Source organism: Urocampus carinirostris, chromosome 20 (genome assembly GCF_059441175.1).
Source record: "Urocampus carinirostris isolate Australia breed hairy pipefish chromosome 20, RoL_Ucar_1.0, whole genome shotgun sequence".
Lineage (NCBI taxonomy): Eukaryota > Metazoa > Chordata > Actinopteri > Syngnathiformes > Syngnathidae > Urocampus > Urocampus carinirostris.
Genome location: NC_142368.1, coordinates 8,295,518 through 8,308,911, shown reverse-complemented (window position 1 = coordinate 8,308,911; position 13,394 = coordinate 8,295,518). Strand labels below are relative to the sequence as shown.

Sequence of the window (13,394 nt, the reverse complement as noted above, 5' to 3'; positions counted from 1 at the left end):
AGCCTCTTACCCCCACCATCACTCCTTCCAACTCCCTTAGCCTCTCATTTTCCCGTACGAACGCATTCCCGCATCAAGAAGGCCTCCGAATCCTATTTCCATGCAGGTTGTGTTGCAAGTGATACAATGGCTGCCAGAACCCCTGAGAGGGCCTCTTCCAATGATTTAAAACACTTCTTGAGGCTGTCACTGTCATGAAACTTTGAGGGGGTGCTTTGGTTTTCTGCGGCACGATTTTGTTTTCAGTAAAAGTAAGGAAGCACTTTGTAGTACACGTACACATCCAGTGACATAAAGTCAGGGGTGGCAGGCTTTGTTAATGGAAATACCATTTTCAAAAATATATCAATTTGCATCGTTTATTTATCTATTAAATATTTAAGTTTATTCTAATTTCTGGATTTTTTTCATTTTTTTTTAGGGCCCGGTCACACAGACATTTGCGGCTGAATGACGGCCAGAAATTTCTGCCCTAGAGGCGGACGCTATTGGACGTATTGAGGTCGCCATTGAATCGTTATAGAGCTGTGCATAACTCGAGTTCGAAGATTCGCGCGCGAGTAGCATCGTGAAATACGTTTGCCCTGATCAACTCTTCAGAGCGCGGGTATAAATCCTTAAACGAGTGCAGAGAGGCTCGAACACGGGGGGGGGGGGGGGGGTATAAGGGTTATTGATCTATCTTCGTTATTCATTATCCATTATCGGTCAGTTCATAATACGCTACAGAGCCTAGGAGCCGGGACACTTACTCTCAGCCAAAAGGCCAAGCTAAGGTCCTAGCCCTAAAGCCTTGCTGCGATCATTGCGAATGCACCGTTCCCGGAGGTACTGCAATACCGGGCCGATGCGTGGAGTGGACAGAGCAAGCTCATATTCCATCTCCGAAATGCAAAAATCAAAGATAGTGACTTCATTGAAAGTACACAAAAGGCCAAGCTAAGGCCAAGCTAAGAACCTAGCATCAAAGCCTATATCAAGCCCAATTTCATTTTCCAGTCGTGAAGCAGATGCCGCCAGGACGCTATAAGACGTTTTGAGCCCGCAATATACACGAGATAGAGCTGTGCTTTACTCGCGGTCGCAAATTTTCACGTGGTTGGGCGCGTTCAAAACTTTTGAGCAGCTCAAAAGTTTGAGCACGTGTTTAAAACGCGTGCCGCACACGTGGTCAACACGAGTTAATGACGCAGAAATGACGTGCTATGGTCGCGGCCAGGGCGCAGTTACACTTGGGTAGGACGGGATATCTCAGCGGGTAAAATTTTCGAGTATTAAAAATAACTTCTCAACTACTCAAATGTGTACAATATTGCTAAGCATAATCATGTTTACCATGATTGACCAAATGAAAAGTTTTTCGCTAACCAATTGGACGACAGAAAATTATTGTCATCTTCAAGGCTTCGGGCTAGTGTCCGGACAAATTTGCAATCCCATTGTTTCCTGAGGGTAGGCAACCAGCAGTGTTGGAGCCGGATGTGGCTCTTTGGCGCTCCCTGGCACTTTTGCTAAAATATTTGATAATGGAAAAATACACTCAGCCGGAAAAGGGTGGCATGATCCTTCCGGGTTGGGGATGAGATCCTGCCCCAAGTGGAGAAGTTCAAGTATCTTGGGGTTTTTGTTCAGTGAGGGTAGGATGGGAGAGGAGATTGATGGACTCGTCGGTGCAGCATCTGCTTTCATGCAGAACCTTTACTGGTTCCGTCTTGGTGAAGAGGGAGCTGAGCCGAAAGGCAAAGCTCTCGATTTACCAGTCTATCTACATTCCTACCCTCACTTATGGTCATGAATTGTGGGTTATGACTGAAAGAACACGATCCCGGGTACAATTGGCCTCCCTTGGGAGGTGTTCCGGGCATGTCCCACCGGCAGCAGGTCCCGGGGGCCTCCCAGGACATGCTGGAGAGCAGTAGCTCAGGAGGTAGAGCGATCGTTTTAGGATTTAGGGATCCCAGTTCGAATCCTGGCTTGTCCGTGTTACATGCCGAAGTGTCCTTGGGTAAGACACTGAACCCCCAATACCCCCAATAAGCAGGTTAGCGCCTTACATGGCAGCACAGATCACGGCCGCTATTGGGAAATGTGAAGCACATTGTAAAGCGCTTTGGGAAGTCATTGACTTGAAAAGCGCTATATAAATGCAGATCATTTCATTTAATTTCATATGAGTTTCCTCCGCAGGGTGGCTGGGCTCTCCCTTAGACATAAGGTGAGAAGCTCAGTCATCCGGGAGTGACTCTGCTCTTCCGTATTGAGAGGAGCCAGTTGAGGTGCCTCGGGCATCTGATAAGAATGCCTCCTGGACGCCTCCCTTGGGAGGTGTTCCGGGCATGTCCCACCGGCAGCAGGTCCCGGGGGCCACCCAGGACATGCTGGAGAGACTGTCTCTAGGCTGGCCTGGAAACGCCTCTGGATTCTAATCGGCGAGCTGGAAGAAGTGGCTGGGGATAGGAAGATCTGGGCTTCCCTTTTGGGGCTGCTGCCCCCGAGACCCAATCCTGGATAAGCGGAAGATGATGGATGGATGGAAACATTTATGGTTTCCATAGGAAGACAAACAGGACATACAGAAGCATTCTTTGCGTTTTCCAATGGATAAAGATCGATTGTACTTTTTATATTTGTGGTCCGATATGGCTTTTTTAACATTTTCGGTTACCAACCCCTGAACTAGGGCGATGCCACTCATAACTTTGGACAACCGGAAGACAAGTCAATCACTTAGTATTTCCGTCATACTTCTCTAAGAAATTTCCTCACTTCTACTTTGGAACTGATTCCTGTTAAAAACTTCAAAATGTAAAGAAACCCGGTAGTCTGCAAGACCACATGCAGGTAAGCCTCTTCCTCTTCGTGAGATGTGTTTGTGTGACCTTTTAAAGGGTCACCTCTCCGTGCCCCTGTGCAGTGTCTCGGAACGAGTAAATCAACAAGAAAGTAAAAGGGCGGTGGGAGGGTTTCTCTGGAGTCTCTCGCTGCCTCTTGTCGGGGATCGACACTCAGGTTTCAGCGAAAGGAGAGACTAGCCGAGCGACCTGATGATTTGTGCATGCCGCTGGGGTTTTCCGTCATCCACTTACCTTGTGTTGATATTGCTGTGGCTCCTTCAGTGGCGTTTGGAGTCACTAAAATCGAAAGGAATGGTCGATGCAATTATCAATCCTAGGAGCATGTGTGTCCACTAACGTCACTCCATAACTAAAAACAAAAAGGAAAAAAATTAGTAGAGAGTTGATGATTTATAAACCTCCATGACCTCGATGCTGGAGTGTAAATACTAAGCTGCCAGCAGAGGGCAATGGTGATTGTCAGTAGGGAGAATGGCACCAGATGTAAATACATCTTTTTTATTGAAAAACACACAGGCTAAATTTGACAAAAGGCATTTTTTGGGAATTTCCACATATTTCAAAGATTAAAACAGACTAATGTAGCCTTTTTTTGGTACTTTATCCTTTTGATTTGTATGTAAAAGATTCCAAAAACAAATAGGACAATAATATTTGCCAGTGGAACCATTTTTAAAATAATACTTTCTAAAAGTTACATGAAATGAAAAACATGTATATTTTAATCAGGGTTTAATTTGGGGCTAAGACAAGTTACAAAAAATATTTCTATCTCAACTACAATGGGGTACGATTTTTGTTAACAGTACACTGAATACATGTGTGTTTCAATCTTGTTCCTATTTTGCAGGCCTTTGCCAACTACCAACGTGCTAATGCTAGCCGTGTGTAGCATCAGTGGCTTATTAGCTAAGACAGTAGTTGAATGAGCCATATACTTTGAAAAAGGTCATTATTGGTATTGATCTCGTCGGCCTCTGGCTTCCTATTATTCCACGCCAGACTGCTGCTTAACGTGCATGACTCCCCATTTCTCGTAAAATAAAAGGCTTGTGTGAGAAACATCACGCATTTGGGTCCGGATTTATCTGTGTGTTTTACTTTGTTATCAATAATTGAATAAACCACAGCCAAACTTAATTTTACTCCCGCTTTATTTTTAAATATGTTGAATGCTCGTCTGTTGTAGTCGTCTGCTGCAGGGATGCCGAACCTTTGGCCTAGCGTGTGTCTAAAGACCGGGACAGAAAAGAGAAACATGATGCACCCAATATGATAGAGCTGAAAAGGAGCCAACTCCAAGCTCTCACTGGCTTCTAAAAAAGGATTCTTCAGTAAAATCCTTTTGCAACTAAACACAGGAAGAGTAAACTCATTGGTGGAAATTCTTTGACACACTTTTTAGACATTTTCTAGAATCATGGTGGACGTTGAACTATCAAATACATTAGCTCCAACTGATTTTCATATATATATATATATATATATATATACCTTTGATGTGGCTGAGATTGGCTCCAGCCCCCCTGCGACCCTAATAAGGATAAGCGGTACAGCTAATGAGATGAAATGAGATACCGTTGATGGCCCACAAGACATTGAGCATCATTTTAGGGACGTTATATTTCATGTTATGCACTGTCGGCATTGTGTGAGTCAGATCAACTAACGTCACAGGGTAACCTGAAGCAGACGCAGCAATCAAAATCTCCCGTCAGAAATCATGACAGCATCAACACGAGTGATTCACATTAAATAAGGGTCAGAGGTCCACGTGTCTTCATAATGGATTACAGTTCTGGAGTTCTTTGTTTGAATCTTTGACCTCGGCCTGTTTTTACTTTTCACAAGCGAGTTAGGAAAAGGGGTAACCTTGTCTGCAGTGGAATACAGTTCCATTGGAATAAACAGGCACTAACACTGTGTTAAAGTGCTTTTTACAAAAATATCAGCCATGAAACCACCTGTGCCCGCTCATTTGGCGCCAACTGTCTCGGGTTCTGATTGGCTCCCTGTCAGTATTTGAACCCAGTCCTGTCAATCCCCTGTTGTCGGTCCGTCTGCGAATCTCCGTGTATACTAGGCAAGCCTTTCTGACCCTGACTCACGCCTGTCCTGTTTTTTGCTCCTGTTTGTCTCCTGCTACGACCTGTTTTGATCACGACCACGTCTGCTCTCCCGTCCCGGCTACCGACCAGTTTTTCCACCCCTGACACCGCCATCGCTCGCTACGGAAGATTTACTTCCGTGTTCGGATCACGATCCGAGTACGAGAGCGACTTTCTTCCCGCGCCCAGCAATCACCGGATCATGGGCGCAGACCTTCCTCTCGCTTTCAAAAAAACTTGTGATAAACGTCACGCAAGTGGGTTCTGTTTCCGTTCTGGTCCTGACAGTCTGCCTCACAGTTTGGATTTATTGGGTTTAATTCAATCTAGTGGCCTTCCTGTGTGGAGTTTGCATATTCTCCCTGGGTACTCTTTCCCTGGGTTTTTTTCCACATTCCCAAAAGATTGCATGGCAGTTTGGTCCTGTCCCTTTTTTTGGATATGTGTGTGTGTATATGGTTTATGTCTATACGTGTGCACTGTGATTGGCTTGCAATAAATACATTATCAGTGGGAAATAAAACTGGTGAAGAGGAAGCATTGAGGTATCCCCCAGGTCCCACGTCCTATCCGGATGATGACATGTTTTACAAGTCAAGTTAAGTCAAATTTATTTATATAGCCCTTAATCACAAAAATGTCTCAAAGGACTGCACAGGATTACAATGACACAATTACCTGATCTTAAACCAACATGCGGGCAAGGAACAACTCAAAACCTCAGCATGAGGAAAAAGAGAAACCTTGAGAAGGGACCTCACAAGTGGTATCCCCCTTTCAGGATGACCAGGGTGAATTACATTTAGCAGTATAGTACACAAACATAGTAAACACTAGGTAACATCTTGAAAATTTGTCCGGAAAGTGCATGACAGCAGCGACGCCCCCAGCCTGTAAACTAGTCCAGAAAGTCTATGACGGCCACGCCGCAGCTTCCCATCTCTGCCAACTGGTCCATGCAGGCGTTCACATGCTTCAGGTCAGACGCTGGTCCGCTGACTCATCTCAAATCGTCCTTCTCCTTTGTATCACCACCAGGCAGGCAGTCGGAAAAAGACAGGACAATACAGAATATGAGGTGGCAATCATTTTACAAATAGCCTATTTAAAAGAACATCATGACTCGCTATGACTTGCGCAGAAATGACAAAAAATGAGCTCCACAAAAGTAAGGTCCATGTATGAAGTCACACCAGGCCCAATCCAGCCTCACAAGCAATCCACCATCAACTTCCCCGCTCCCTTTCCGTTGAGAAGACTAACCTCCTCCAAGGCACCTCAGCAACCATTATTCCCACGGACCCCGGAAGGAGACGGATTGTGTAACGGTTAGCGGAACAAAAGAGAATAATGAACTTTTCCTACCTTGTGGACGCCCAGTCCGTGAAGCGACACTCAATTTTGTTAACTTCGGTGGCCAGCAAACTTCTCTTTGGACAGGTTTCGTAAGAAAAAGGAAAAAATCAAACAGGTTCTCGATACCTCAATGGGCGAGAATAACACATTTAAAGCATTTCCTCTCTTGTTTTTCTTTCATCTATTTTACACCCAAACATTTTATTTTATTGTTGTCACGAGGTGCTGGACAAACCCAAACGCGGGAGATAAGGGACATGGTCTAACTCCACTCGGGGGACGTTTGGTCGAACAGCAACAACAAAAGACTTTACCGGGGTTGTGGGGCCGGGACAGGAGAGGAGGAGATCTTAAAAGAGGATATTGGGATGGCAAAATCTTGAAAAGGGAAACTTGGGAATACCTCTGAGACGACGGTTGAAGTGGCAGGTCTTGGGACGTAGAGGGAAAACTGTAGTGGGGGACCTGAGAGGGAACCTTGGGGAGGAGAAAATCTTGTAAAGGAGACTTGGTAATACCTTTAAAAAGAGGTTTGGAGTGGCAGGTCTTGCATTGGAGAAACTGTAACATAGGAGGTAGGAGGTAGCGGAAGGCAAAGCTTGTCGTTTTGACGAGTGAAAGTCTTCAGGAATTAAAACTGTTTAGCAAAGTGAGGTGGGAGACCAGGGTATTCATAGTAGAAGTGGCTGATTGTGTCAGGGTTACTGACGCGAGGCACCCGCGTCTGCTCCTTTGGGGCCAACTGCCTCGGACGCTGATTGGCTGCTTGTCTGTTTTTAAACCCCCGTCTTCCTGTCACCCGTTGTCAGTTCGTCTGCGAACCTCAGCTGCGCTAGGCAAGCCTTCCGACCCTGACTCTCTCCTGTTCTTATTCCTGTTTGATTCCCGGCTTTGACCCATTTTCTGAACTTGACAACGTTTTTGCTCCTCCACCTATCTGTTTTTTCCCGCTCTCGACACCGCCATTGCTCGCCAGGGAAATACAGCTTCCACGTCTGAGTAACCTGCTCCCCTTGACCAGCAATCTACGGATCGTGTATACGATCCTTTCCCTTCTTCCTAATAAAACTAAGAGAAATCACGCAAGTGGGTCCTGTCTTTGTTCTGGTCCTGACAGATTGTCTAATTGCAAACACCTCGGAGGAGGAAACGTGAAGAGGACTGGAAAATGGGTAAAGCTGCCATCCTTTGGACAAAAGAAGGACTGCAGGCACCAAACCCTGACAGCAGTATTAGAAATTCCTTTTTTTCTCACGTTAAAGTGTTGTTTTTTCTGGCTTTAATCCGAATTAATTTATTTTTCATTGTATCACGTAAATCAATGCGTGTGTTTTTGAATTAACTAGTAGTAGTTACATCATCGAATCACCAAACCACAGATTAGAATGAAAGTGTATCGACCATTAGAATTATGACATGTATTCTGCTTTTTGAGTATTACTGTCGGTTACTCATAAAATGAAAACTAAATCAATGTGGTTCCTCTTTTGGAGTGTGATTACATGTGGTCCCTGTACTGATGTGAAGCACCTGTGCCCGTTCATTTGGCGCCATCTGCCTCGGACTCTAAATGGCTCCCTGTCCCTATTTAAACCCACTCCTGTGTCTGTCCCTTTTTAGTCCGTCTGCGAACCTCAGTTTACACTAGGCAAGCATTTTTGGACCCTGACTCAAACCTGTTTTTTGCTCCTGTCTGTCCCCCGGCTTCGACCCGTTTTTGATCCTGATCAGGTCAACTCTCCTGTCCCAGCTTTCGACCTTTTTTGTCCTCGACGACGTCTACTATCCTTTCCTGGCTTGGACTGGCTTCCAATCCCGACCACGTTTCTGCTCTCCTGTCCCGGCTACTGACCTGTTTTTCCGTTCCCGACACTGCCATCGCTCGCCACGGAAGTCCCACTTCCGAGTTGAGAGCGACCTGTTTCCCGCGTCCAGCAATCACCGGATTGTGGGCGCAACTCTTTCTCTTTCTTCAATAAAACTTGTGAGAAACGTACGCAATTGGGTCCTGTTTCCGTTCTAGTCTTGACATGTACTATTTTAAGAAATGAGATAAATACACCACAATGGAGTACATACTACAGAGGAGCGAGTACTGTTCCTACTGTCATGGTCGCAGTGGTGACCGGTCTGCCCCGCCCCCTGGTCACCAGCTGAAGCAGATCAGCTAATTGCATGGCTGCTACTTAAGGTTGGGTTGTGGGTATTGCGGGTGTTGGCTCATTATACCTTTTCTGTTCTGTTATGCCTTGTCCTGTTTAGTTTAAGTCGGAGGAAACCTGTACCTGACCATTCTGAGTGTAAGAATGTTTTTGTTCTGTTTTGTCCCGGAGTTTTTGGACAACTTTTATTTTGGTAAATAAAAGCTTTGATCGTACGCAATTGAGTTCTCCCTTCCTGCCTCCTGCCTCCGTTCTGGTCCGGTCACCCCTTCGTGACAGAGGTCCGGTCTCACCCCCTTCCGTGACACCTACTGTTCAAACTGCTGAATCTAACCCCCATAAAGTGGTAACAAAAAAGACGAATAAACCCTATACACATTGTTATAATATTGAAAAATGTCACTGCTCATACCTAGTCAGGATTATGTACTTTCTTGTCTTAAGTTTTTAATTTATTGTCATGAACCAGAACAGGATCAGGACCCAAACACGTGACGTTTCTCACACAAGCCTTTTATTTTACAGGAAATGGGGAGTCACGCACGTTAGCCAGCAGTCTGGCGTGAAATGCTAGGAAGCCAGAGGCCGACGGAATTGATACCAATTGCCCGAGTAGATATCGGACAGATGGGGTTGATGCCGGACAGGACGGGACACACCGGATTGATAATGAAACAGGATATCGAAATTAAACAGGACAAACTAGAAGGGAACAAAAACTGGAGAGAATAATAAACAGGACAAAAATGGACGAGAACAAAACTGGAAACCAATAGTAAACAGGACAAAATACCAACAGGAAACAGGACCAAGTCAAAACCCACATCTTGCGGGGCAGAGGTTTGTTGACGAACTGACAAAGGAAGAGTGAGAGCACTGAGCTTAGACGGAAAGCCAATCTGTCAAAGAGCCGCAACTGGCTCCACGCAGGCAGGGGCCAATCGGGCGCCATAGCAACCATGACATTTATATAACTTAAACTATGTAACATCAGATGCGTTTTATTTGTTAATTTCGTCTTACTTCTTTGAGTAGCAATTCCAGACTGCTCCTAACCTGCATGACGCCCCATTTCCCGTAAAATAAAAGGCTTGTGTGAGTAGCTTTACGCAATTGGGTCCTGATCCTGTTCCGGCTCTTGACATATAATAACACTTCGAAGGAACTGCTCATCTGTTCTCAGCCTCTATTTGAAAAAAACCTGCGTTTTTGGAATCCAGAACCAACGAACACGCTAAAATACATTCCTAATCAATGTCCAGATAACTTTTACAAATTTAACTCAGAGCGTTCTATATAGTATACAGTCTATAGTACAGCACCAAGTAACCTGTGGTCGACAGTGTATAATCCATTTGTCTTCGTTGAGACTGTGTCCTTCTCAAGTTGTGAAAAATGTCTTAGTAGGACTTGACATTCAGAGGTTAATTTGAAAAGCAAGAATCTAAATCCAGCAGATGGTTCAAATTATTTCTACCAACGTTGTTTATATTTGTTGTAAAAGTTGGACTGATCACTAGGATCTTCTCCACACCATGCATGGTCCTGGAGACCAAATCGTCCTTGAGAGCTCAGCTGGTTGCCTCCTTGAAGCGGCATAAAAGGAAAAACACTAAACACGGATTTTTTTCTTTTTTTCTTTGGATTCTCAGATTGTGTAATCCCTACAGTGTTCTGTGGACTATTATTTATGTATGGATTTATTTCTAGGGTGATAGGTATTGTTTACAGCAGCTGATAAAATTGGCAGGAGAGTCACAGTCATTGGACAAAATCATGACAGGAGCTGTCAACGAGGTATTTGAGATCAGTTGATTAATCCTTTCTGGAACTGATGATGACGAAGGGACATTGTCTTCTTGTTAGAAGGAAAAACCTCGAAGCGTTAACAATCTGTAATTATCCATATATTCGTTTTTCTGACTGCACTGCTTCGCTATGCTTATACTCGCCATATGTAGCTATTACACATAATCGCTGGATACCGGACGCAAGACTACCAAGTGGGGGGTCCTCGATGTGTGGATAAAGATCTGATCAAAGCCACTAATGTCATATATTGTTTATTTATAATACTGAAATCATTGCCAGATGCTTAAACTCACTAATCTTCGGCGCTCCCAGTTGCCTTTAAAAATTTTTTAAAACATTTTTGATAATGGAAAATGATATGATTTATATAGGAGACAAACATGACACATACATTCTTAAAGTTTTCCAATTTGTATAAAAATATACAGTATACATATATAATATGTGTTGCCTATACAAAGCTTATACAAAGCTTTTTTGCGGTTCTAAACCCATGGCTTTTGGGGGGGGGCAATATGGATTTTTTCTACATTTTGGGTTGACGACCCATGCCTTAGGAGGCAAGCTGGTTCTTCTGGGCAACAAATTGGTTATCCATTGCCTTAAACTATGTTAGATTGTCAAAAGTGTGTACCCCACAACCCAGAATAATTTCCTGGGATAATCGTGATTTTTAAAGCAAAAATTTCATTTGAGAAGAATAAAATAAAAATCTAATTCAGTGACATAAGGTATAAATATGTTTTCAGAAGCACTGTCCCAGAGTGCCTTTTGTTTTTATTTCTTTTTAACTATTATGAGCTCTTTATTGGAGACTCGCTGGGGCCACCTGATGTTCTCGATGGTTCTGAGAGCTCTGCTATCAAAACCATCGATTCTTGTGGCCAGGGTGTCGTTCAGGGGCCATGTTTCTGAGCCATAAAGCAGGATAGGGAGTACGGCGAGGTTGTAAATGCGGAGCTTCGTCTTGCGTGCGATGGTCTGGTGCCGCCAGAGTGGTTTCCAGAGAGACTGCAGAGCAGATGCTGCCAGGGCTCTTCTGCGGAGAATCTCTGGTTTTAGGCGGTTTTTAGGTTCTGCTGAGGCGTCTGCAGCTCTTTACGCATCTCCGACAAGATCTGGAGAGGGTCCGCAACCTGACCTACATGGTGACCCGGCGGGAGAAGATGAAACGTTCATTGTGGCGAGTTCAGGAGCAGATCTTCCATCACCAAGTCCAACTCATCGACCAAGAACTGCTCAGTGGGGATCCATCCGAGAGCAACTTAGAGCGACTTTTCTCTCTGGACCGCCTGAGCTCTCAAGGGGGGCCATCTCAGGCCCCCTGCAGCCACTTGGGACACAAGACCAAACGACGGTCCAAGCAAGACAAAGGGAAGTCGTGTGAGAGTAAAGGACTCTGTGACTCCTTGACAATTCCTAAGGAGGAGGCCACGATGACTGGGGCCAAATCCTCGCAAAGACCAGACCCCCAGACCTCCAACCAACTTCACGATGACCCCGTTTTCCGGCACGAGAAGTCCGAGGTTAACTCCCAAGAAAGCGTCGGCGTAAAACTGCATAGGAAACCCGCACGCAAGGAAACGCCGGGGTCCGAACAGCGAAAAGAAAAACCTGAACAGGAGGACCGGAAGAGGAAACGCTGGACCGTTTCCGGGACCGCCTGCGGATCTCAGAAAAACCGGATCGGCTCCAAGCACTTGGATAAAACGGCCTCCATCCGCCTGGTGGATATCAGGTCGTCCGATAGCTCGGGAAACGCGGGGGTCTACAATCACCGGAAGTTTGAGCTCTCCGCCAACGGGTCCTTAAAAGGATGGGGGAAGTTCCGGATTCCCAAGCGCAGCGAGAAAACCGAACCGGAACAGAACAAGCAACTCTTAAGGCCCGTCACCAACACGGAGGCGCCGCGGCCCCATCAACCCCGGACCCGACTCCGAACAGGGGCGGAAAACGAGGACGGGGGCCCCGAAGTGGCCGACCCCTGCCTGAAGCGCTGCCACTCCCACCAGTTGAGGGGCGACGCCTCCCTCGGCCGACGCTACGGATCCGACATCATCCGACGGGGGGTCCTGGCATCCTGACACCCTAAAAATCCATCTGCGGTTTTATTTTTCTGGACAAATCCCGTCTCTGCTCGCTACATTGGTTTTTTGCTGGTTTTTAAGAGCTCAGAGCCCGCACGTGCCAGCCCCAAGCATCTTCCTTGGTCGCACAACGCCGCACCCGCTGGTTTGGCCATGTCCTTCGTCTACCACCAGACCATCCGACACGAGCCATTCTCCAGTTTGACCCAAAGGCCGCAGGCTGGAGACGACCACGAGGGAAACCCCGCACTCGATGGCTCGACGTCGTTGCGGGCGACCTCCAACAACACGGAGTTGCCGTAGAGGATGCAGAACAGCTGGCACAAGACCGCCAGCATTGGATAAACCTGGTTCATCTGGTCGGCTCAACGCACAGGGACGGGACCCCCCGACCTTCGCTGGAGCAATAAGCAAGCAAGCAACTATTATGAAGTGTTGCCTTTGGGAAGCTGAATGATTTTAGTATCCTTAATCACCATTAGATGGCATTAGAGGCTTTCATCAGATCGTTGTCTACACATCAAAGAGCCCTCACTTGCTAATATTGCTTCCCGTATCCAGCGATTATGTGTAACTAGCTACGTATGGAGAGTATAAGCATAGTGAAGCAGTGAGGATAAGTACAGATTGTTAACGCTCTGAGAGTTTTTATTTTTAAAAAGAAGGTCCTTCGTCATCGTCGGGGCTGAGACAGGTGGCGTTAGGTGCAGTGCCATGGTCCAAAATAGTGTGATCACATCACCAGAAAAATCGGGCGCTGAAAATGTCTTGGAAAGTTCATGCGAAAGTTCCGCCTTCTTGCAATAAAATGTTAATTTGCGTGCAAGGTGCCCTCGTGTTTATGCAAACTTTTTGTCATGATTACTGATGCGGGGCACCTGAGTCTGCTTCGTTGGTGCCAACAGCCGTGGACGCTTCCTCTTTTTTAAACCCCCGCCTTCCTGACAACACTCGACGGATCGTTTTGTGAACCTACACTGCACGCTAGGCAAACTCTTGTGACTCCTGACTCCA

At 45.9% G+C, this 13,394-nt stretch overlaps 1 protein-coding gene and 1 pseudogene across 1 annotated transcript; one reads left to right on the top strand and one right to left on the bottom strand.

Moving 5' to 3' along the window:
* Window positions 1-806: 806 nt before the first annotated feature.
* Window positions 807-943, bottom strand: LOC148346145 (U2 spliceosomal RNA; annotated as a pseudogene).
* Window positions 944-10,257: 9,314 nt separating this feature from the next.
* LOC148346144 (protein Jade-1-like) lies at window positions 10,258-12,377 on the top strand. Its single transcript, XM_088325645.1, has 2 exons — window positions 10,258-10,278; window positions 11,367-12,377. Exons 1-2 carry the CDS (start codon window positions 10,258-10,260, stop codon window positions 12,375-12,377), a joined length of 1,032 nt encoding a protein of 343 aa, XP_088181771.1.
* Window positions 12,378-13,394: the final 1,017 nt, after the last annotated feature.

Bases quoted from the DNA above. Each gene is read 5' to 3' on its own strand.
- LOC148346144 (XM_088325645.1), top strand. From the start codon at position 10,258: ATGACAGGAGCTGTCAACGAG. The intron at 10,279-11,366 runs GTATTTGAGATC...GGCGGTTTTTAG, and splicing joins TGACAGGAGCTGTCAACGAG to GTTCTGCTGAGGCGTCTGCA.